Source organism: Stomoxys calcitrans, chromosome 2 (assembly GCF_963082655.1).
Source record: "Stomoxys calcitrans chromosome 2, idStoCalc2.1, whole genome shotgun sequence".
NCBI lineage: Eukaryota > Metazoa > Arthropoda > Insecta > Diptera > Muscidae > Stomoxys > Stomoxys calcitrans.
Genome location: NC_081553.1, coordinates 129,729,711 through 129,755,643, shown reverse-complemented (window position 1 = coordinate 129,755,643; position 25,933 = coordinate 129,729,711). Strand labels below are relative to the sequence as shown.

The following is a 25,933-nucleotide window of genomic DNA, read 5'->3' as shown; positions in this document are numbered from 1 at the left end:
GAAAAAATTTTACTCAGCTGTTAACGGTACGCTACCTGGTAATTATGCCATGGTTTGTGTTGCGATCTCTGGCTTTCCTTTTCCATTTACAAAGAAAAATCTCCGATCATTTAGTTCTTCTCAAAGAAGAAATTAACGAAAATTGCCCTAACAGGCAAAAAAACTTGAAAATGAAAAATGTTTTTATTGAGCCATTTACAACCTATGTATGAAATAATTGTTGGACGGCGTCGGCATCAGCAATCATTTGGCTTTTACATGTAAATAAATCTTGGTACAATAAAATCATTAATCCAAATAGACTTTTACCTGTAAACAATGCCCAAGTACTTAATTGTTCTTATTGCAAGCTAACTAAAAATTGTTTTTAAGCAAGTCATGTCAATAAATTTTGGTTATTTTAATTGCGTGGCTCAAGCAGAAATATCAAAACATTTTATAGTAAGAAAGTAACCATTTGGCACAGCAAAATGTAAATTTTTTCTCACCAGTATAAAAAAACACCTCTACATCATTTTTACATCTTACCATAGGAGATTGCTGCCAATTGGCACACCCTCATATTTGATAATCGATAACTGATAACTTTTGAATGTCCGCGCAAATTGTAAAATGTAGTGTAAAATAAAAATGTAAATCATTCATTCATTAGATTTGATAACTTTAACCCGAGGTATCATCGGGCTATCAATTCCTGTGAGCGTTCGAACGTCTATTCCTTCATCCACTCAAATTCTAAAACAAATCAAACAGAGAGAACAGTAGTTTTTTTGGTATAATTATACTTTTGTCCTTTTTTAGAAAACGAAGAAATAGGATTGCCAGGTGCCTCGATTTTACCCAGTGTTATGTACAGACGTGGTGGCATTCTAGCATTCATATCAAAGAAAAGTAGTGCTTGTGCCGCCGATCAAGGGAGCTCACGAACCGTACGGAAGAGAAAAGAAAAACGTGGTTTTTGGTTTTTGGGGTTTTTGGATTGGAAAATTGTTAAATACATAAGAAAGGCTTTTGCAAAAAGCAGAAAAGAGAAAAAAGAAGAAACTGGAAAAAGTCAGTTGCAAAAAATAAACTGAAGTAAAAGAAAAGCGGGTTTTTTCTAATTTATACCGTGAAAGGGATATAGAAATACCGTTAAGAGAAAAACAGGAAAAACCTAAAAAAGAATTCTTGCAAACGGAAAGAAAATGGAAACTCAAAACACAACTCAAACTCCAGCAGCAGCCGAGGCAGCCACTACCAATGGCGGCAACGCAACTCAAGAAGTCTCGTCCACAAGTAAGTCGCAAAAAAAAAAATAAAAAGAAACCCCGAAATGATGAGCAGTAGAGCCGCATACATAACGGCCTCATTGCCTGCCCGCCCGCCCTTCTTTCCATTGTCTTTCCTCTCATTTTACGGTACAAGAAATGGAACGATGTCAAAAATGGGCTGCTACAAAATTGTAAAAGAAATACATAAAAGTTTTATATTTGAATGTTTTTTTTGGGTGGAGTATTCTCGACGGTTTATTAATTGTTTTTTTTTTTTCATTCTGGAATGTGTGTGTCGTATTGGCAATTCTACTGGGCAAGTGTTGTTGGAAAAAATTTATAACTGACAGTCATTCTGTCAGCATTTAGCATTAGAATTTTGGTAGTTCAAAGTATTTTTTTATTCTTACTTTGGTGTGTATACATATATCAATAGACATTTGTGTGTATGTATGTATAAACGAGTGGCACGATTGTGTTTGTTAAGAGTGAATGACGCATATATTTCGTCTATACCCCCCTTTTCTCTTAAAGAAATGTATGAAAAATAGAGGACACATTCAGGCGTTTACTGTATGTATATGCCTGTAATGGACAAAATTAGTTTAGCCAAACTGTCTCGTCTCATCTCTCCATCATCGAAAGTCATGTGCGGTGACGTTTTCAATAAAACGAAAAAATTTCCTCCCTTCATTTTTGCTTGATTTTATAAGGCCATTGGGAGAGTTCTTTGAGGTTGACGAGAGACGAGGGGTTTATTCATTTTTTTTTCTATATATCGTCGCCCCCTCCTCCAATTCTTCAATTTGAGAATTGCATTTTTCATGAATTTACTTTTGGTCCCTTTTCACCGTTGCATAGTGCGCTAATTGTTATCATCGTCATTATCATCAAAACCATTTTACTATTGCTGCTCTCGTATTAGTGATAGTGAAAAACATGAGTTTTCATTCTTTGCTTTGCTGTGTTTTTGTTTGTTGTTTGCTGCTTTGTCGCCCTTGCAAAAAATACCGGTTTAGTAGAATTCGTATTTATCATCATCGCAAATTCTGCTGTATTTGCGCTATTCGCTACACACTAAACAACGGTGCGATGAAAATATGTGTGTGCGATGTACTACTATGTTGTGTATGTATTGCCCCATATCTAAAATATTTTGTCACAAAGTCCTCCATGCATTAAAAAATGACAATGACACATCTATTGGAAATTTGCTAGAAACAAGTCTAATACAATTTGCTTTCAAATATATCGACTATAAACCTTTTAATGCCCCGAAATAAGTAGTCGCACAGACTTTAGGTCATTTGAAAGTGTAACCCTGGAGACCAATTTTCCGGCAGGCATTCGCTATAAAAACACCCTTAAAAATACTTGTGACAATGTTACTATTGTATTAGCAGGCGTTGAAAATTCGAAGAAAAACTTTTTAATTTCAAACAATAGTTACACTGTGCTTAACTTATTTCTTAATTGGTTTTAAGTCCTTAAATTGTATAACATTAAATGTAAAGAAAAGTGGGGGACATAAGACTGAAATTAATCTTTTTATATGAGAGAAGAGGAAAATTAAGAGCATGCATCGATAATTACGTCTGTTTACATTTGAACCATAACTGGTTCCTTGTAGCGGACACAAAGCTTTTGTACCACAAAGCAAGGCCTACAAGCGGTTCAATAGCTTTTGCAGGAGAAGGAAGATGCTTGCTAGTTCCTACCGTTGAATATCCAGGTCGTTTTAAAAAGCCCAACGTCCTCACAGCTTCGGAAAAAGTCGTTAATGGCAACCTCCAGCCTGTCGGCATGTTTTTCGATTAGACAGTGACTTGTTGTTGTTGTTGTAGCAGTATGTTATACACTAAGGCGGCAGCCCTTGCCGAAGAAGAACTCTTTCGGGTCAATCCGGTACGCACAACCGGCTGCCATGGGGTTGAGACAGTGACTTGTCATGACGGACACTGACTGAGACGTCTGTCTGACGGCAGGGTGGTTGACCTCTTCAAGTCTAGATTAGCCCATATAGTTTTGGAATGCGAGATCTACATTGCCTCGAACATCGGGCACTGTATGAAGGATAATACAGTGTCCTTAGGAGGCGCATGGATAAAGGGAAAGATCCTTTAGCCACACAGCAGTTATTGCAGCAATTTGTCCGGCCACTATGTCCAAAGTCATTAAATAATGTAGCATTAATTTCATTGCATCACATGGTGTCATCCACTGTGCGGCATGGATGCTCAAACAAGCCATCCATTGGTCCGGCTGAGTGTTGAACAGTAGGTGGACTTTGGAAGGGTCGTCCGCCACACCACAACACCATCTGCATAGTATTGTAGATCTGAGTACTGCAGCATGTACCCAGTGCATAACACGCGGTTTAAACCCCCAACTTTTGTCTTCACGATTTTTTTTTTTCTTCACGATTTTGCGTGTCATCCTTGCGCAGGGTCAGTAAATCAATAAATCTCTTGCAGTTGTATAGCGCAATTTCCTGTCCAGCAGAACACCCAGCTATTTTGCACTTTTAATAAATCAAACATTCTTTCCTCCCAAGGAGACAGGTGCCGCTGTCGGTTACTTGTATCTCCTGCTTAAAAGAATAACTTCGGTCTTAGACAGACCTACGCCTAGACCACTTTCGGTTGCCCACTTCGCTGTATCCATACTGGCATATATATTAGTCCTTACAATGACCCAAATAGAAAAGTCTTTCGGATTGCTATCTAACGAATTGGATGAATGTGTAAGCGAAATGAAGTTCGGAGCTTGATTCCTTAGACGTTCCTGGTTTATGCGATGATGGCCAGTTTTTTTTTTACGTTTATCTCTCGAAAGGTGATTTTGATTTAGTGTTTCCCAAACATCCCATTGCGGAGCAAATTGGAGGAAAACTAACTTCTCACAATAACAATTGGGTGCTGCCCGATTCAAATTTAAGCTCAATGATAAGGGGACCTCCTGTTTTATGCCGAGTCCGAACCACGTGTCACTGTAGTGTGATACCTCTTTTATTGAGAAGTTGTATATGACTGAAATACTCAAAAATGGTGCCAGCATTTGGTGAGGGGATAACCACCGTTGAAAAATGTTTGAAGGTGTTCTCGCCGGCAGGATTTGAAACAGGGCGTTTAACCTATGCATCACTGTGTCTCTCGAAAGGTAGATATAGAATGAAAGGTTTTTATTGATTACTGAAAAAATTGGCAGACACACAGGCTGTCAGAAACAGAATAAACACACCATTTGTGGACGTTTAGGTGGTTGGTAAGGACCCCCCAGCTCTTCCCTATGGAGCATTCCACTATCTGCAACCTGTGGACCCGCCTGGTAGCTCCTGGCCAAGCTTCTTTTGATAACGAAGAACACCACACAGAATTGTGCTCAAAGTTCGAGCTTGTGTGATGGTCATAGTTATCCCATGCCGGGCGAGTTTTGTTGGTACGTCCAAGATCAACGACCAATATGTTTGCGTGTCCTCGTTTCCAAATTGGCTTTCAAAAGTGTTTCCTGATAGTAAATCGCATTTGCTTTGGTGTCAGGCTCGATGAAACCGATCGGAGAGCGGCTATCGGCGACCACAGCTTAGTTTAGGAATTGGGAATTTTCGTCGGAGAAAACGATTTTCATACAATTCAACTCGGTCGTGCAATTTGTCCATCCAGCCAAAAATCGAGTAAAACTCTGAAATTGAGATTACTTACAAACATTTTTTTGTGATGTAAATCAATCGGTGATTTTTCGAACTTCCTCCAGCTCGAGATGATATAAAGGGTGATTTTTTTAAGGTTAGGATTTTCATGCATTAGTATTTGACAGATCACGTGGGATTTCAGACATGGTGTCAAAGAGAAAGATGCTCAGTAAGCTTTGACATTTCATCATGAATAGACTTACTAACGAGCAACGCTTGCAAATCATTGAATTTTATTACCAAAATCAGTGTTCGGTTCGAAATGTGTTCTTTCACCGTAACGTTGCGTCCAACAGCATCTTTGAAAAAATACGGTCCAATGATTCCACCAGCGTACAAACCACACCAAACAGTGCATTTTTCGGGATGCATGGGCAGTTCTTGAACGGCTTCTGGTTGCTTTTCACTCCAAATGCGGCAATTTTGCTTATTTACGTAGCCATTCAACCAGAAATGAGCCTCATCGCTGAACAAAATTTGTCAAAATTTGAACACATTTCGAACCGAACACTGATTTTGGTAATAAAATTCAATGATTTGCAAGCGTTGCTCGTTAGTAAGTCTATTCATGATGAAATGTCAAAGCATACTGAGCATCTTTCTCTTTGACACCATGTCTGAAATCCCACGTGATCTGTCAAATACTAATGCATGAAAATCCTAACCTCAAAAAAATCACCCTTTACAATGCTTTCAATTCAAAAAATAACATAGCAAAGAATTTGTCAAGAACTTGAACGTGACGGCTACCGTGTATACAAGCTAGTGTGTGCTACCATACATCCTAAAGTATATATATTTTTTTGGAAATATTAAATTTTTTCAAGCTAATGATTAAAGGATCAAGACTTTGAGATCATACCCAGTTCCACATTGTTGTTTTTGTAGCCACATACTTGCTGACGAAACGAAATCTACATTGTCTAATTTGCTTAGCGCAGTGCGTAGATCCTACTACGGGAGGCCACCGTAACGCAGAGGTTAGCGTGTCCGACGCTAACCTATGACGCTGACGCCTGGGTTCGAATCCTGACGAGAACAACAGAAAAAATTACTGTAATATCTATGACACCGATTGAGTTAAGTGCGTCTACTTAATGATAGATAAGAAATTGAAAGTGTGTGATATTGGAGGCATTGTTTTGGTTTAAAAATGTTATTGATGCATTGCAAGGATTAGAAAGAACCCCAGCAAGTCATTGATGTGTATGAGCCAGTATGTTTATTTTCTTAGCAAGGAACAACCTAGACGGACATTTTTGACTTACAAATCCCCAATGCTTCCACAGCACTTATACAGAAATAATGTTAAATATTTTTCCATGTTCTATTTTCTGCCCTTATCTATCCGATGGCGGCTGTTGTTCTTGTTGATGGTTATTCTTTAATGTTTATTACCTCATATAAAAAAATGGGTCTTATCAGTTTGTACATGTATTCAATTAGGCAGGCATTCTATATTAGTATAGCACTTCTAATCATGCATTTCGTTCAGCATTGCAATGTATTGCCATCCTTTTGCAAAACAAATGAATCAAGTAGCAAATAGCAAATTTTGCCCACGAACATTCCACTAAGGAACAGGGGCAAGCTTCTCACATATCAATGAGTGCAGTCCGATTCAAGTTTAAGCTCAGTGATAAGGGGCCTCCTTTCTATAGCCGAGTCCGAACGGCATGCCGCAGTGCGACACCTCTTTGGAGAGAAGTTTTACATGGCATAGTACCTCACAAATGTTGCCAGCATTAGGAGGGAAAACCACAGCTAAAAATTGTTTCTGATGGTCTCGGCAGGATTTGAACCCAGGCGTTCAGCGTCAAAGGCGGACATGCTAACCTCTGCGCTACGGTGGCCTCCTGAATCAATGAATCAAGTATATAACTATAAAATGGTTAGTGCGAGAAACCATTCCATGCAATCACTTTTCTTTGAATAGTTTGAATGTTATTCGATGTGAAATAAATGGGATTTTGTATTGAAAGTTTTTCTTTAATATCGTATCTTTCTAAACAAGAATCCATTTTTTCATTTTTGAATGTCTCTGTCTTCTTTAATGTGAATATTTTGGGTACTTAGCAAAATATGATGCGCTTGCTTGATAATCTTCATCATCTCTAGGAAAATGTTAGGTTGAAAATAGGGATCGGATATTAATCCGTTACATACCACAATAGCAAAATATTTGAGCCAGTAAGAGGCTTGTTGTGCGCTCTAAACTGAAACTGAAAGGTAAATTCGGGCTGCTATCAAAATCCCTAATTGTTTTGCATATCACACCCCTAACTCGGTACATGTCTGGTATAGTGTATTCACCTAAGTGTCAGCTTCTGTTGGCCGCGTAAGTCTAGGAAACGATTCGTTTGCCTTTACAAATTATAAGGGCAAAACGAATCATTTATAGGTAACCAATATGCATGTGAATCTTAAAAAATGTCTATCAGTCCAATTCTGAAAACTTCCTGTGAATAAACTCACAGGGAATTAATTTCTCCCTCGAAAAAAAGCCTCCTATTCTGAGAGGGAATTTCGAATTTTCGAAAACAGCTGTTTTGCTTCAGCTGTTTTTATTTTGGCTAAACATTTGACTACTATTTTTTCGGAAAAAGAACATAAAAAAATAAGCAAATAGAAGTTATAAAGGTTGCTAAAAAAGTTTACAAACATGTTTACTGTTGCTTTTATAATGTTTGTTTTAATTTTTGAATTTTAATAGTACACTATTATGGCCTACAGCTTGTCACCATATTTCTGTGCTGTAATAACAACTTTCCGTCTTCATCCAACAATCGTTGGCTAGATTAGATGCTTCCAGAGTGGTCTGGTAGGCAGATTAATTGTGTCGTGTTGTACCTGATTGTGTGCGGGACACACATTCTGCATGTTGGCGTTTTCCGTTGCCAAAAGAAGTTAAGGTGGCTGATTCGTAGTATAGAGGTTTGCTTCTTCTTCGTCGTCATAAATGCTGTGGTGGCCTGCCTGATACGCCGTTTTATCTAAAGGCCTAATTTTATGGAGCTAGAACTTGAAGATCTAATGGACATTTCCGGGCGGTGGCCGCTTTTCTTGGTGTTTGGGACGGCTGCTGGGCATAGTGCTGCCGAAAAGCGACTTATGGATTTATTCTTACTCCTATGGAGTAAATGCTGCCAAATGTGGCGCCAAGTAACTTTGAATAATTGCCCACGAACATTCCATTAAGGAACAGGCAGAAGACTTCTTGCACATCATTGAGTGCCGTCCGATTCTACTTTAAGCTCAATGATAAGGGACCTCCTTTAAGTATCCGACTCGGAACGGAGTGCCAATAAAATTTAAAAACTTTACAAATCTTCTATGGTGGGTACATGACATTTAAAACGGGTGAACCTAACAAGTTTGTACTTGATTTTGTTGAAAAAGTGAAAAATATTTTCCATACATTTAAAATTGTCCGTAAATAATTTTGTATCTTAGCTCCCTTTCATTTGTTTGGGGGAATTTCTCCCTTTTTTCTCTGGGAGATATTCCCCTTTGTATCTTAGCTCCCTTTCATTTGTTTGGGGGAATTTCTCCCTTTTTTCTCTGGGAGATATTCCCCTTTTTCGAAGTTTGTTTAGAATAATGGAAAAGGGATTAGGGATAAACTCCCAGTAAATTGTTATTCAGAATAGGGGAAAAGGGAGTGGGGAATAAACTCCCAGGGTATTGTTATTCACAATAGGGCTGTATGAGTCTAGAATTACACATACCCATCTGCCAAAATGGCAACACAAAAATTAAAACTATGCAACAATTGAAGACTTCCTTAAAATTTGCCATATCTCCAGCAATCTTCCAACAAATATTTATTTTGCAATAGTTAATATGTCAAACGTAAAACGAGCAAGCCGCTGTTAAGTCGTTTTCGATATCACAACGACAAAACGGGTCAGTGTAGACGTAGCATTAGACCATCCACAATTATTTGATAAGAATCTAGTGAATCCCATTGCAGCCGGTTGTATGTACCGGATTGACCCGATGAATTCCTTCATCGGCAAGGGCTACCGCCTCAGTGTACCACACACTGCTACTACAACAACAACAACAACAAGAATCTAGTCCTTTATATATAGTGCCGATAAGTTTTGAATTGATACAGTTTTATAAGTCTTTCAGACCAAAGCTGATTTGGGCAAACAAGTCGTTTTCCCTTTTTAATGCATTGAAAACGCATCGTTTTGCCTTTACTATTTATAAAGGCAAAACAGTCCTTTGGCACAAAAACGTCACAAAACTATGTGAATATTGTAAGGTAAACTAAATTCCAACAATTATTTGTTAGAAAAATAGTGTTGGAAGATTGGAAACGAAATCTTCAAAAAATCTTAACTGGTGTGAATGCTTTAGATGTTTTCGAAAACAAGTTGGGCAAAATGAATCAATGTAGACAAAATTATTTTTTTCCGGTCTATAGGACCGATCGCCGCGAGAAAATGATGGCCGTTAGTTATTTAAAGGCGCCAATATTTCATCTTGTATCGAGCATCATAGGCACTCAGTTTTTAAAGAAAAAAAAAAACGGTTCCACCCGGCCTTTCACTGAGACTCACCACTCGATACCGCTGATTGTGCACGACAGCAGTTCTAGCTACTCCGTATGGAGCATTCCGCAACCTGTAAACGCCCAGTAGTTCCCAGCCTGTGTGATGCTTATAGTAATCCCGTGCCGCGGGAGTTCATCGTCCGCAATTGCGGAATCGGCTTAGCCGGCTTTCTAGTCTATTATTGCCTTTTCAAAAATCTCTCTTGTTTACAATTTGATTTCATTCATATTATTGGAGAAGAACGCACAACAACATTTTTAATAACAATTTTTAAATGACCCGTTCCATCTGTTTTATGTCTTTCAAGTTTTTATAATATTTACATTAGTGTGAAGCGTATGTTTGTTTAAAAGATTTGTAAATAAATAAGGAAAATTCCTTCAATTCGTAAACAAATATGGACAGCTTTGCATGAGGCTATGGTTAGAGTTTAATATTTTTTTTATACAAAATCTTAAAATATAACAAAAAAAAATTATTGTTAAACTACTCTCCCCCGCTTTCACTAAATTGTAAGGGCCCTTCGTTTTTTAGAGCAGGCCATCTGTGCACTGTTTCAAAATATAGAATTAACATTATAAAGTGTTAGCAATTGAAATGCTAAAGGTTTATCATTAAATTGCAAAAGTATGTCAAAGTATTGTTGTTGTTGTTGTAGCAGTGTGTTGTGTTTTATCTTTCGTCTGCTTGATTCTGTTGAATATCCACATCCAGGATCTCTGCGACTAAGGTGGGGTGCGTCGAGAGGGATATGGGTCTGAGTCGAGCGGATATGTCTGGGCAGTTAAACAGGTGACGTGTGGTATCAGGCATAATCGGGGCACACATCCTACACTTTGGCATCAATCCTTGCTCTTTAGGAGTTGAGGCGGCCGCATCTGCCGGAGCGTGATTGAGTCAGAACTACACTGGTTTACATTAGGTGCTATAGGGGGCGGTCGTTCTCCAAGCACCACTTTCACCCGATATCTACTTATTGTTGTTGTCTAGACCTGCTTAATATTTCGTTTAAGGTTTCCCAAAGCCAGAGCACTCTAAAACAATGTTAAAATTTTCTTTTTAGAGGTTACTTTATAGTTTTTAGAGCGCACAACAAACCGATTGCTGGCTTAGGTGTATGTCCATAGTGGCATGGGTCTGATTAATATCTGTACCCTCTTTTCAATATTACCTAACCTAATGTCATGGTTTTAATATGAAATTTTATGTTTTCTTTCAAAGCCTCATTTGTTTTTCCCAAATTTTATTGGACCATCCGACCCAAAAATATTGTATTTCGACCCATCACTTAACCCAACATTTTCTAAAAAGGATGTCGACAACCCTAAGTGTTATGAAGCCGATTCTATACAATTCTTTATGATGGTTTTGAAAGTACAGGGTTTTGACGTAGAACACAACCACCGACCCTATATAGAATATTTTGAACAGCATGGGAATTAGGGTGCTGACTTTTCATAAAAAATTAGTTCCTGTTGCACGAATGAATAAACTTTTTCTTATTAACGACAAAAATAAGGTTTATTCCATTTAAAAAAGGTCATGAAACAAACCACTTTAAGATTATATTTTTGTGAAAAATTACATTTTTTTCTTCTTTTTTAAATCATAGTAATCCAAAACAGAAAAGTTTAAGTCTTATAACTTTCACGGACAGCCACATAACCTTTGAACAAATTGAGATAATGATCGTAAAAATCGGTCTACATACACTTTGGTTTTTATTAACAATCAAGTGAATGTACTTCATTTGGAATCATCAGTGAAAACCCGTTGTCGACTTTTTGGATTCTCAGATTTCTATCTGTTGAGAGAGGTCATTAATTTGTAACGCAAACGTGCTAACTCTACCGTAAAATAAGATGTGCCTATTCATAAATAACGGAGGCCACCGTATCGCAGAGGTTAGCATGTCCACCTTTGACGCTGAACGAAAAATTTTTCAGCGGTGGTTTTCCCCTCCTAATGCTGGCAACATTTGTGTGGTACTATGCCATGTAAAACTTCTCTCGAAAGAGATGTCGCACTGCGGCACGCCGTTCGGACTCGGCTATAGAAAAGGAGGCCTTTATCATTGAGCTTAAAACTTGAATCGGACTGCATTCATTGACATGTGAGAAGTTTAGTTCAGTTAAAATACTGAAAATTACATAGTAAAAATAGGTGTTCGTTTTTCGATTTGTTTCATTCAATAAGTTCAAACAAACCTGAATAACGACAAGGCATTCTCCATTCAAGTTGTTGAAAGTTTATATCATGAGCATTTTATTATGCAGCTTCTAAAGAAAAAGGGCCTCCGATTTGATTTCTCAAGCCCCGAGAAGCCAATATTTTTAAGCGATTAAGCTAAAATTAAAAAAAAAACTCCTACAGAGAGATGTCTATAATCGGTTTATATGGGAACTATATATATATTGTATATATAGTTCCCATATAAACCCATTTTTCGATTCGCCCCCTTAAGCTTTAAGAAATTTTTAATTTTTGTCCGATTTGACTGATATTTGGTATGTAATGTATAGTTATGTCATCTAACAAACACCCCATGTAGATCAGATAGGTCATTAAAGTTTAAGATTATTTCACATAAACACATCCAAGGATTTGAATTCTTGAGCCCATAGGAGCCTGAATTTCTACGCAATTGAGCTAAAATTTGTGTTTTATATACCGTCTTTCGCATTTGGCTGATGGTTTTGCATTGGATTGGCTTTAGTTGACGCGTTTAACTTGGCAGACCCACTTTTCGCGTTTTTTAGTAAATTTTAAACAATTTTGCAATATGAAATGTCCTTCGAGGTAGCGTCGAACGTTAAAACCAAGCTTTGAAAATGTTTTTTATGTAGGGTATTATGCACTATGCAATACTGGGAGGTTTTAAATTTCTTATCTCTTCTTCGATTCAAAAATGAGAGAATAGGTATAAATTTTATAAATTTATACTATAAAACGTAGCAAATTATTCTTAGCCATACATGACAGATTTAAGCTCATTGTATGGAATAGTAAAAATGTAAAGATAAAACGAAAAAAACGAATGTGCTTCGAGAAAAAACAAAATAGTAATGACAGCTTTGATGCAAAAAAAATTAGGCGGCAAAATCATCACTACTTGAGAGTCGTTTTTTGCATATACACATGTATATGCATTTGTACATATATATGTGCCAACATACTCCCACAATGAGTGTGAAGGTAAAATTTTGCCGCCCCCTTTCCCCATCAAATGACCAAAATTGAAAAAGCACGCGCGCAGCTATTTCCAATGCAACGCCGCTGACCAGAAGAATAAACATTTAATCCACACCACCGTCACCCCCCATTCTCTTTACCCGTCATTTAACGATTATACACCGAAAGTGTTAGTAAATATGAAACAACCGTGAAGAAGAGAACCGAACATTCACAAAAAATGAAGCAAAAGAAAACAGAATTATTTTTCTATTGCTGCTTGGAATGGAATAGTATGAACGTATGTATGAAATAAAGGGGGTTAGACGTGGGGATAATATAGTTTGTGTGTGAGTGTGTGTTTGTGTATATTTCTCGCCGTTGGCATACATTAGCGATGAGCGCATCAACCATTAACAATTCTTATCCACCATACCACCACCAAAAGCCGAAATCGCAAACACACACACACACACTTCTCTCTTCCTCCATTAAGATCGTCATCCATGTTTGCTTGAACTATCGGCCGCTTGTTTTGTGCTATGTATTTCTTTAGGTACGAAAAAACTAATTCGCGGCGATAATAATTATAAACAATATTTAATGTGCGCTCGTGTGTCGAAGCACCTTTCGGCTCGAAGAGGCATTGTCAGCAAAAAATGTTTATTGGAAATGTCAGCAAAAAAAAAAAAAAATGTTTTTGATTGGAAATGTGAAGTTGATTTATTCTTATTCCAAAAGGCCGGTAAAAACAATAAATAAATATATATTTACAAATGTATGTATGGATTTACCAAAATCGAGACATTTGAAATAAGAAGGAAATTGTTGGCCACGGTGCTGAAATTTTCTATTTCTGCGTGGTTTCTGTTTTTTTTAAGGCATGAGATTTTTTACTTTCAATGGCCTACCAGTTTATTTTGGACAATTTGTGGGCATCTTTTGATGACGGCTTTAATTATATTGCTCTATTTTCTATAAATAACTGTCGTCCCAGAATGAACCGTTCCTCGAAGGGTTGCAGGGGATTCCGGTCCACATCCAAATTTCATTACCTCTGCGTCCGGCCGTTTCCGGCTGGTTTAGGAACAACAGCCATATTATTTAGCTTCTCTACCTCTTCGCCCTTCTCCTGGGAGCGTTTCCTGACATACATAATCAGTGTCCCTATTATTTTCGGTTTCAATAAACAGATAAATGGGTGGTTTAAAAGCTTCCGGATTCGACCCTGAAGCCTGGGGCTGCCAGTACTCATTCGCTTCATCTCGTGGATGACTTTAATCGGTATTTTCTCACCTATTATCTGTGAGGTGGATCTCGCTAATATTGGGTTGCCCAAAAAGTAATTGCTGATTTTTCATATAGTCGGCGTTGACAAATTTATCGAATTGGATCCTCATGTAACTGAGCGTGAGATAGGAGAGAAGTTAAATATACCGAAATCAACCGTTCATTATCACATAAAAAGTCTTGGACTGGTGAAAAAGCTTGATATTTGGGTACCACATGTATTGAAGGAAATTCATTTAACAAACCGAATCAACGCTTGTGCACCTTATGCACCCTATGTGCACCTTAAACGCAATGAATTCGATCCGTTTTTAAAACGAATCATAACTGGAGATGAAAAATGGATTGTTTACAATGACGTTAGTCGAAAACGATCATGGTCCAAGCATGGTGAACCAGCTCAAACCACTTCAAAGGCCGATATCCACCAAAAGAAGGTTATGCTGTCTGTTTGGTGGGATTGGAAGGGTGTGGTATATTTTGAGCTGCTTCCAAGGAACCAAACGATTAATTCGGATGTTTACTGTCAACAACTGGACAAATTGAATACAGCCATCAAGGAGAAGCGACCAGAATTGGTCAATCGTAAAGGTGTCATATTCCACCAGGACAACGCTAGACCGCACACATCTTTGGTCACTCGCCAAAAACTGAGTGAGCTTGGCTGGGAACTTTTGATGCATCCACCATATAGCCCTGACCTTGCACCATCAGACTACCATTTATTTCGATCTTTGCAGAACTCCTTAAATGGTAAAACTTTCGGCAATGATGAGGCTATAAAATCGCACTTGGTTCAGTTTTTTTGCAGATAAAGGCCAGAAGTTCTATGAGCGTGGAATACTAAATTTGCCAGGAAGATGGCAAAAGGTTATCGAACAAAATGGCAATTATATATTTGATTAAAGTTCATTCTAAGATTTATTAAAAATGCATTTACTTTCTTTTAAAAAATCCGCAATTACTTTTTAGGCAACCCAATAGTTAGACGACCTTCATAAAATATTCAAAACAAAAGGCGTTCGAAATACAGTCCTCCGTAAAGCTGAACTTAACAGTTGCTAGTTTGATGTTTTGACCCCAGGAACATAAATTTGTTGGAATATGGTTATCTAATGAAAGGTATTGAATAGAATATGAACAATGAAGAAAAAGCTTTTAAAAATTGGGGGCCTAAAAAGGATGATGGAACAAATTTGCATACACAAAATTTTAGGCCCATGACCAAACACACTAACTTACTTACTTTACTTTAATTGGCTATGACAGAATATTTGTTCTACTAGCCGAATGTAGAATAGCGTTCCAAGCGCCTCGATCTTCTTCGCTCATTCTAAAATCTCTGACACCACGTTTCGAGGTGTCCCACCACTTGATCTTTCCATCGGGCTTTTGGTCTTCCTTTGCTGGAGCTTCTTTATCCATTCTGACAATAACAACAACACTGACATCGAACACTTACTTCAGATTGTTATTCCTGGGACCAAATTCTAAAAGCATGCAAAAAATGCGTAAATCGAGGATGTGTGCTATAAGGCGCAGTTTGACTCGCGAAGAAATGATTAAAGGTTCTGAGTGAAGTTAACAAAATTTCAAACTTTCCAATGAAACTTTCAGTTAGCATATGGCAACAATAGCATTCCCAAGAAAACAAATGACATTTGTTACGTTTGCGGCGCGACTGGAGAACGTTTTAGCGATGTTATCGAAGTCACATATCCGTATGTGGAGGTAGCAATCCTCTTTAAGCTCCAAGGTGAGCAAGTTCGTTTCTGTCCATGGGACCGATCGCCGTTGAAACATCATTGCTTGCTATTGGTTATTTAAAGGCGCCAATTACTCGCTTTCCATATCAAGTATCATAAGCACTGAGTATTCAGCATCTCACTATCCGTATCTGTGGACGCGTCCGGTAGCTTCCAGCTGAACTTCTCGTTATGACGATCAACACCTCACAAATGGATGCTCACGGTTCCAATCCCTGTGGTGCTCATAGCCATCTCGAGCCAAGTTTTCGCGATGTCTTCAAATAGTTGTTGTTGTTGTAGCAGTGTGTTGTACACTGAGGCGGCAGCCCTTGCCAATGATGGAATCCATCGGGTCAATCCGGTACGTACAACCGGCTGCCATGGGATTGGTCTCCAAATAGTGTGTTGTTATGGCCACATTTTCATGTGGAGGTGGCGATCCTTATCAGACTCCTGTAGGTGAGCAAGCTCCTTCAGGTCCAAAGAACTGATCGCCGCGGGAACAGGATTGTCATTGATTATTTAAAGGCGCCAATAACTCGCCTTGTCATATCGAACATCATAGGCACTCAGTATTTGTGGAAGAGCCGGTGCCGCCCGGCTTCTCACAGAGACTGTCCGCTCGATACCTCTGATGTTGTAGCAGTGATGTACACTGAGGCGGCAGCCCTTGCCGATGAAGGAATCCATTGGGTCAATCCGGTGCGTACAACCGGCTGCCATGGGATTGATACCGCTGATTGTCGGCGACTGCCGTTGCAGCTACTCCGTGTGGAGTATTCCACTATCCGCAACCTGTGGACGCGCCTCGTAGCTCGCAGCTGAGCTTCTCGTGATTGCATTGAACACCACACAAATTGGAGCTCAATGTTCCAGCCTGTATGGTGCTCACAACTATCCCGTGCCGTGTTCAAAGAGTGTGGTTAAGTTTTTGATAAGTTAACCACCGCTGTCCCTTTCAGGATATCTGTTTTTTAATAAGACCTGGAACAGATAATACGAGAAATTGTTGCATACAATTGTTCGGAAAAATAATTCTTCATCAATTGGAATTCCGAATAAGTTCTTTAAGCGTCTATTATTGCAATTTACTTACTTCTGTCGTACAAGTTGTACGTTTTCCTGAAATGGCCACTGGGAATTTTATCTCAGCTTTTTCAAAGATTTAAATGCAATTCTATATGTGAAATGATTGCCATTTATAGTTTTCTATATTTTACTGCTCAATTTGTGTACACCATATCAACTAATGCTCTCTGTTATCATAAGCAATAATTTTGAAAATTGTTCCAGTTTAAGGAATGGTGAAATTATTTGTTATCGCTTAAAAGCGCACTATCGTAGTATAAATAATTCTTACATATTATTTCCTTTGTACATGGGCAATTCCACGATAAAATACCCCATTATGAAAATAATCGACCATAAAATTTTGGTCAAAAATTTATATTGAAGGACAGTATTAGAGATCGAAAAATTGATTTTCACATGCAAATTCTTAATTTAATATGTTCCAAACTTGCAAAAATTGTATCTTCTACATTTTATTTCTACCGACTGAACATGCAGCTTTGTTTCTCGAAAAATCTGGAATCCTTTCAATACTGGTATCAATAATTAGAGAATAATGGTGTTGATATTTGAAAATGAGTTCTTGCATTACGTACAAATTAAAGATACTTGACGTTATTGTTGTAGCCACATTAGTATGTGTAGGTAGGGATCCTCGTAAAGCAATCATACTTAGGTGAGCAAGCTCGTTCCAATTCATAGGACTAATCGCCGCGGGAACGTTATGGTTATTAGTTATTTATAGGCGCCAATAACTCGCCATGTCATATCACGTATCAAAGGCACACAATATTTAAGGCCTCTCACTGCGATTCTCCACTCAATATTGTTGATTGCCCGCAATAGCAGCTAGTAAGTATAAGAAGCATTCCACTATCCGCAAGCTTCTCGTGATGACGATGAAAACCACACAAATCCGAGCTCAGAGTTCCAACGCATTTGGTGTTTATAGTCATTAGTGGTGGGCATTTTAGTTCCTTTTAGTGATCGCTCCTTTTAGTTCCGTTTCACAAAGGAACTAGTTCCTAAGCTCCTTTTTCATTTGTGATCCCTTTTTTTGATTCCTTCATACAAAACAAAAAAAAAGAGCTGTGAATTTTGAAACTTTAAATAAGTGTTTTTAATTATACATATAGATACAAACATTTCGACTGTATATGTAATTGAATTTAAAATTCATTTTTTGTACTTTATTTTAAACAAGTATAAAGTCTCGATGCTGAAAAAAAGAATCGAAGCGCATCAAAACAATCTAGATTTGTTGACAATAAAAAAATAATATGTGGATGCCACCACGTTTCTATATTTGTGCCACCACATTCATTTAATGTGGTTGCCATAAATAATTTATTTTCCTTTCACCTAAATCACAACGAACACAGTTGTTGTCCATTGAAAAAGTTGGCGCTTTTATTTAGTTGTTGCATGAAGCATATGGCATGTCAATCAGCTGGTCTAGAAATTAACAAAAGGGGGCAAAAGAAAAGTGTACATGCAAAAAAAAAGGAACTATGGAACTATTGGGTTGTCTAAAAAGTAATTGCGGATTTTTTAAACGAAAGTAAATGCATTTTTAATAAAACTTAGAATGAACTTTAATCAAATATATAATTGCCATTTTGTTCGATAACCTTTTGCCATCTTCCTGGCAAATTTAGTTTTCCGCGCTCATAGAACTTCTGGCCTTTATCTGCAAAAAACTGAACCAAGTGCGATTTTATAGCCTCATCATTGCCGAAAGTTTTACCATTTAAGGAGTTCTGCAAAGATCGAAATAAATGGTAGTCTGATGGTGCAAGGTCAGGGCTATATGATGGATGCATCAAAAGTTCCCAGCCAAGCTCACTCAGTTTTTGGCGAGTGACCAAAGATGTGTGCGGTCTAGCGTTGTCCTGGTGGAATATGACACCTTTACGATTGACCAATTCTGGTCGCTTCTCCTTGATGGCTGTATTCAATTTGTCCAGTTGTTGACAGTAAACATCCGAATTAATCGTTTGGTTCCTTGGAAGCAGCTCAAAATATACCACACCCTTCCAATCCCACCAAACAGACAGCATAACCTTCTTTTGGTGGATAACAGCCTTTGAAGTGGTTTGAGCTGGTTCACCATGCTTGGACCATGATCGTTTTCGACTAACGTTGTTGTAAACAATCCATTTTTCATCTCCAGTTATGATTCGTTTTAAAAACCGATCGAATTCATTGCGTTTAAGGTGCATATCACAACCGTTGATTCGGGTTGTTTAATGAATTTCTTTCAATACTTGTGGTACCCATATTAAAATTGACGTCAAACAAACAAATGTAAACAAAATTTCGCGCACTTTTTTTCTAAAGCAAGCTAAAAGTAGCAGCTGATAACTGATAGAAGAAAGAATGCAATTACAGAGTCACAAGCCGTTGAAAAAATTTGTCAACGCCGACTATATTACTACTATATTACCGACAATTACTTTTTGGGCAACCCAATATAAGAAGGTAAGAGATGTAACTATTTCTAGCAGTTCCTTACTTGGATAAGTTCCAAAGAACTAAATCCATCCGAAACTACCTAATTCTGATAGTCATTCCGTACCTGTTAATACCTGTCAGTGCATGCAGTTTTATCTTGAGGTTCAAGTACGCAACGTCCAGTACGAAAAAAGAAAATAAATTTGTTTTTTTTCGAACGAACTATTTTCAGTTTTTATTGACAAATTTCTGGAAATAGAGGGATATCATAAAGATCTCCAATTATCGTTTATCTTTTTGAAAAACTTTATACTTACTATGAAACGCCCCCGCCCATGCCACTATAGACATCCACCTAAGCCAGTAATCGGCTTGTTGTGCGCTCTAAAAACTATAAAGTAACCTCTAAAAAGTAAATTTTAAGTTAGGAATCCCGTGCTACTTACAAAATCCTTAATTGTTTTTTTTAATGCCACTCCCCTAAGTTGGTTCATATCTGATATGTCTTCAACTAAGTACCGGTATCTGTTGGACGCGAAAGCCTGGCAATGGCAAAGGAAATGCTCCAACGTCTCATCATCTTCCCCGCATGCCCTACACATGCTATCACTTGTCGCACCAATAGCTATACTGACCTCCTTCTTCCTTCCTTTCAGTAATAGCCTCGTTTTCTCACGATCTGGATCCTCCCATAGGATTTTCGCCGTCCTACCGACTGTTTCGCTGTTCCACAATGTTGCATGCGCATTCGTCGCCCCTCCCTTAACTCGGACTGCGTCGACCCGAAAGTTTATTGACGGCAGTCCTCTGGCCTTCACCGTCAAATCGTCTGTCCTTTCATTTCCCCTTACTCCGTTATAGCCGGGCACCCAAACGATGCAGATTCTCCCATCCTCAGAGAAGGCGTTAATCTCCTTTTTAAACTGCAAGACTGTTCGTGACCTTACCGTCATGGTTGTTATTGCCCTTATGGCAATTTTACTCTCGGTAAAGATGTTCACACTCGACGTCCTCGCGTTAGCTCCACACAACTTCACGCATTCCGTGATCACCCGGATCTCCGCCTGCAGGACCGTATTATGGTCGGGCAGTCTAAAACAGATCTCAGTCCCTGATTTTTCAATTAAAACCCCCAGCCCCACTCTGTCCTCTAGCTTTGATCCATCCGTGTAACATGACGCCGGTTATATTAAGCAAAATATGAACATGGCGTGCAAAAAAAAATTGCAAATTTATTCGGAGATGATACAGGACTCTTAAAATTGCTTTCTTGTTGAATTTTAATGTTAAAATGACAGACATTTTTAACAATAAATTAAAACGAAAATTGTTAAGAATAGGTATTTCATGACTATAAGTATTTCAATCAAGAGATAGATCAACATAACTCCTTTATCCAACTATGATCCCTTCTTAACCATATTCGCTAAGAAGAGAGGTTTAATGCAATTCAATCCTACAATTTTAGCGAAATGTGAGTTCAAGTGAGTTCTCTACTTTGAAAATCGGACTATATGATAGCTACATCCAAATATAGAAAAAATATTTTGTACGGGTTGGAGGTATGTTTCATAAATTGTACCAAATTTGGGTTACAAAAAACATTTTTTCCCAAGATGCAAAATGCAAATTTTGCCCATTAACATTCCACGAAGGAACAGGTACAGACTTCTCACATAGCAATGAGTGCAGTCCGATTCAGGTTTAAGCTCAATGATAAGGGGCCTCCTCCGTCCGAACGGCGTGCCGCAGTGCGACACCTCTTTGGAGAGAAGTTTTACATGGTATAGTACCTCACACATGTTGCCAGCTTTAGGAGGGGGAAAAACCACCGCTGAAATTTTTTTCTGATGGTCTCGCCAGGATTCGAACCCAGGCGTTCAGCGTCATAGGCGGACATGCTAACCTCTGCGCTACGTTGGCCTCCAAGATACATTCGTATAATTCCCAAGATACATTCGTATATTTCAGTAACAATGCAATGGAATTGCCCACATACAAAAACTACAAAATGCAATTCTAATACGATTAAAATGTGAAATACCAGATACATACTTACAAATTTAAGACATTGAACAAATTAATCCATTAAGTGCTGCATGACATATAAATATAATACTACTAAAATCTTGGGAAAAGTTCTAATTGATTTCAAAATTCGCCAAGGGAAACTGGTTTTGTCGAATATTTTAACTACTAGCTACAATCGCTTGGCGGCAAACGCTTAGCGCTTTGTTAACACGTAAGTCGATTTTTCATTACCTTTGCCGCCATCGTGTTTGTCATCTCATCTCTATAAATTAGTGATGGATTTTTGCTGTGCATGGCTTGGCGGTTTTCACTTGTCAATCCCTGGGTAGTAAATGTGAAACCACATTTGTTTAGCTTGTTGGGAGTGTTTATGCAAAACAAATGCGGATTAAAAAAAACAGAAAAGTAAACATACCAGAGGTTGATAAACGCGCTAATGTGGACCTCGACTGTAGTGTACATGCGCTATGTCGATGCCTTTGTTTATCATTTTATGGGACTGGTCGCGTGGATGCCACGATTTTCGTCTTAAATATCTGTTATAAGTGTAAATTATATCTTTGTTAAAGTAGTGCGTTGCTTTCTTGGGTTCTTTTTTTCTCAATGCTATGAGCATTGCAAATCGTTTTGTTTATCGTTGTTTTTTTTTTTTTTTTCATCAATTCATGCCCCTCCTCCCCATTGAGAATGAAGAAAACTGGGTCAACATGTGTTTTTTTTTCGTTATGTTGTTCTCTTTCTCTCGTCTAACACTTGCACGGATCATTTGTTTTTCGCCATTTAATAATCGACGTTTTAATAGTTTTCATTTGTTGTTTTTCGATTTTGTTTTTTGCTTTAGAATCGGGAAATTGTGCTTCCATATATTAAATGGATGTTTTGGTGAAATGCAATGAGTCTTGATGTGTGCGTTGGTTCGATTGATGTGTGAAGTATTTAAAATTTAAATACTCCTATCGAGGTTGCAAATAGTTTTTTGTTGTGTTTTAACAAATCGTGAACACAATTCTGATTTGGTATAAAACGCCGATTTAATCAAGAAGAAATGCTTTACTTCTGCTCAAAAGAATTACAATAATCTGCACTAGTATGCGAAGTTACAATGGGAGGTTAATTAAAGTGATATTTCGATTTCAATGGTATTCGTTCGGATTAAACCAAATATTCAGTTTGTTACCTAATGTGGGGGTCCCCTAAGTGAAGTTGATTGGTGGTATCATATTAAATGCGTCAACCGAAAGTTGTTAACACTGTGCTACTGTTTCTGTTAGTTTTTCCTTTGACCAAGGGCATAGGAAATTATGGGCGCATGTACGATATGATAACGCATCTACGGTCTAGAGCAGAGGCGGGCACACCAGCACAGTTTCAATTTTTTTCTTTATGGCGAAGGGTCTAGAGGGGCTGATAGAAACATATCTTGGGGCAAAGATCCCTGGAGATCGCCTGTCTCGGCAACAGTATGCATAAAGTAAAGGCAACTTCACATGCAGTGGATTATTTTCCTGTGTACATACACAATAATGGGCAATAGTGTGCGCGTTTTTGTCCATCACTGGTCTAGAGTGATATGGTTGTGAGTCGAGAAAGATTGGCTTGGTAGATGAACAGGTGACGTGTGTTGAATGTTCTCAGTTCCAATTGGGGCACATATCCAGCACATTGACATCAATCCTAGCCCAGTAGGAACTGAGGCGGCTGCAACAGCCCAAACTTAGTTGCGTCAAAACTACTCTGGTTTGCCGAAAGAGGTTAACTACATCAGATGCTATGGAAGACATTTGATTATAAGAACGAAATTCACTTGGTAGCTGTTTGCTACAAACGCTTATAAGCTGCTTGAACTAGACGTCCTCTTGTAGTACTAAATATCTCGCTCTAGATAATGAAGATCACATGTGATATCTCTGGGCGTTGGATGTCTCTCCTAAAGATAATGATTTGGATGACTGCTGCGATAAAGGCTCATTAGAAACTGCAAAGACAACATGTAATTGTGTATCGCACGATGAACAGCAGGTCCCAATCTTATTCCAATGTGTGCCGATCAGTTGGCGAGTCCACGCTCGCGGTTATCACTGAACAATTGCTCCGGCACGGGATAGCTGTGTGCACCACACAGCTGGAACTTTGAGGTCCGATCTCTGTGGTATTCTTTGCTGTCACGAAAAGCTTGGCTACGAGCTACCGGGCGCGTCCACATGTTGCGGATAGTGGAATGCTCCATACGGAGTAGCTGCAACGGCAGTCGTGGAAAATCAACGGTATCGAGCGGAAAGTCTCAGAGGCCGTGCGGCACCGGCTCTTGCACAAATACTGAGTGCCTATGATGCTCGATATGACAAGACGAGTTATAGGCGCTTTAAATAACCAATGGCCACCCTATTCCTGAGGCGATCGGTCCTTTGGACCGGAACGAGTTTGCTCACCTACAGGAGTTTGTCGAGAATCACCACCTCCACATGAACAACAACAACAACAACAATACACTGATACAACAACAACACATTGCTACAACTACAACAGAAACAACCACGGAGTAACTGGAAATGAGAAATCAGACGATTTGGCAGAGAAAGTCAGAGAACTGCCGTAAATAAACTTGGTTAACTCGAAGCCTTTCGGGTCGATGCAGTCTGAGTTAAGGGCGTGGGCGACGAATGTGCACATAACCATGTGGAACAGCGAGGACGGTCGGTAGTACGGCGAAAATCCTATGCAAGTAAACACATACATATGTACATATATAGTTTTTCAATATAATGGAAAGAAATAGAAATATTAAGATTTTAAAAACAGAAGCAAGCACTCATAGCATTTTCATGTTAATTCTGGTCAAGATCTCTAATTTTTTATATTTTCTTTTTAGTATTATTTAATTTTTCTTGATACAAAACAAGTGTTCTACTAGCAGCCAGATGACAAATAAAGAGAATGTGCGGATCTGATGTTGGCTGAGATTAAAAAACATTCGCAATTCCATATATCTATTTGAAATGTGAAATACCGAACAAGTTTTGTGTATATTTGCCTCGCTTTCCTCTCGCCTATCTTCTCCCTATAGCGTTTTCCATTGCATGCATTTGTATTATTTGCCATTTTTGTATTATTTATGTTGTGTTAACGCTTATTTTTAGCCCACTATACTCCTTGTTGGACATACACCAAGTACAATAAATGTGCGAACGAATGTACATATATATGTTTATATATATACAACAGTTTGGCGGCATTATTTGGTTGAACAAACTTATTTGACTCATCCCTTGTCTATCATCCATCCATACATCTATCCATCTATTCTATCTTGCTTTAGTCTTTGGCTCTTCCTTTCTGACTTCTTGTTGGAATTCTGTTCTCAGTATGTCGTTTATTTTCTTACTCTTTGGCCATCGATGTCATTCATTAGACGATTCGAAGAGAAAAACCGCAATTCAAATCTAGGGCTGCCAACTTTCCTAGTTTATTGATATTTTGTCATAATAAAATAGAGAATAGTTGATAGTATGAAAAGCGAAAATAAGAAAAAAACAACATCACAGGCTGTGGGTCATCGCCAGAAATCTCTATATCCGTTAGATGAGACGACAGCAGACTTATTGCAAATTAACTTGAATGTATATCGGGTAGTCGAGCTCTTTGGTGTTTATTATATGTTGGATTTGCAGCAGGTAGAGAAAATCATTAAGAGGGCAGAAAACGGCCGGTTAACAAATAAAAAAAAAAATAGTTCCTAAATTAGAAAACAAAAACAAAAATAGAAGTTTGCTTTTTTGTTCTAACGGTACTTTTGTCTCATAAGAAGAAATTATGACAACCAAAAAGTTGTCATGGGATCCAGATAGTTACACGTGTTTTTTTAAAAATTAAATAAATTTGGAAACATGGAAACTAAAGGAAAGGAAATATGCATATCTGAAAGAAAAATAATTATTAAATTGTGGAAAGAAGGACAAAGCTTTAGAAATATTGGTGGAACAGTTGGAAGAACGTATTCTTCTGCCCAGCGCGTAATTGATAATTACAAAGAAACCGGCATTATAAATTCAAAGCCTCGGCCTGGGCGTCCAAAAAAATTATCCGTTAGAGAAGAGCGCAAAGTGATTAAATTGTTGAAAATATTAAAACAATGTTCAAAAAAGAAGTTGGTAAACTCCATGCCAAATAGACTAAGTGCAGTCTTAAAACAACGTGGCTATCCTACCAAAATATTAGGAATGTGTTAATATGTTTTTATTTTGTGTTTAAATAACTCTTTTGTTTATTTTTAATTACTGAACGCAGACTTTGTGGTGCTTATATTTAATTGTTATCATATTTAAATCGCTCTAGAGTGAAAGTGCTTAACCAAACTTAGAATTTTGTTTTTGTTTTTTAATGTTAGGAATATGGAGAAAAAATATGTAAAAGAGTTGATTTGATTTATAATTTTATTTTGTGTTCTTTAACCAATCATAAAAGTTTGTCAGGTGAACGCAGACTTTATGGGCTATGTGTATATTTGGTTTCATAGAAGACGACAACTCAACATTTTTTCATACCATTTTGATTGTTTCATATCTTATTCATAACTTACAGCCTTGAAAAATCCAAGTAAAAAAGCAACGGTACAGGAGAAGCCATTACAGGCGTACAATTTCGGGAGAACATGCACTGCCA

General features: G+C 38.0%; 1 protein-coding gene across 1 annotated transcript in view; it reads left to right on the top strand.

Moving 5' to 3' along the window:
- The first annotated feature begins 845 nt into the window (after positions 1-845).
- Positions 846-25,933, top strand: part of LOC106085909 (methenyltetrahydrofolate synthase domain-containing protein) — a 47,295-nt gene continuing 22,207 nt past the window's right edge. Inside the window, exon 1 of the mRNA XM_013250384.2 lies at positions 846-1,278. Within this exon, the coding sequence (XP_013105838.2) occupies positions 1,188-1,278 (91 nt within the window). The 5' untranslated portion in view covers positions 846-1,187. The remainder of the gene's footprint in view (positions 1,279-25,933) is intronic.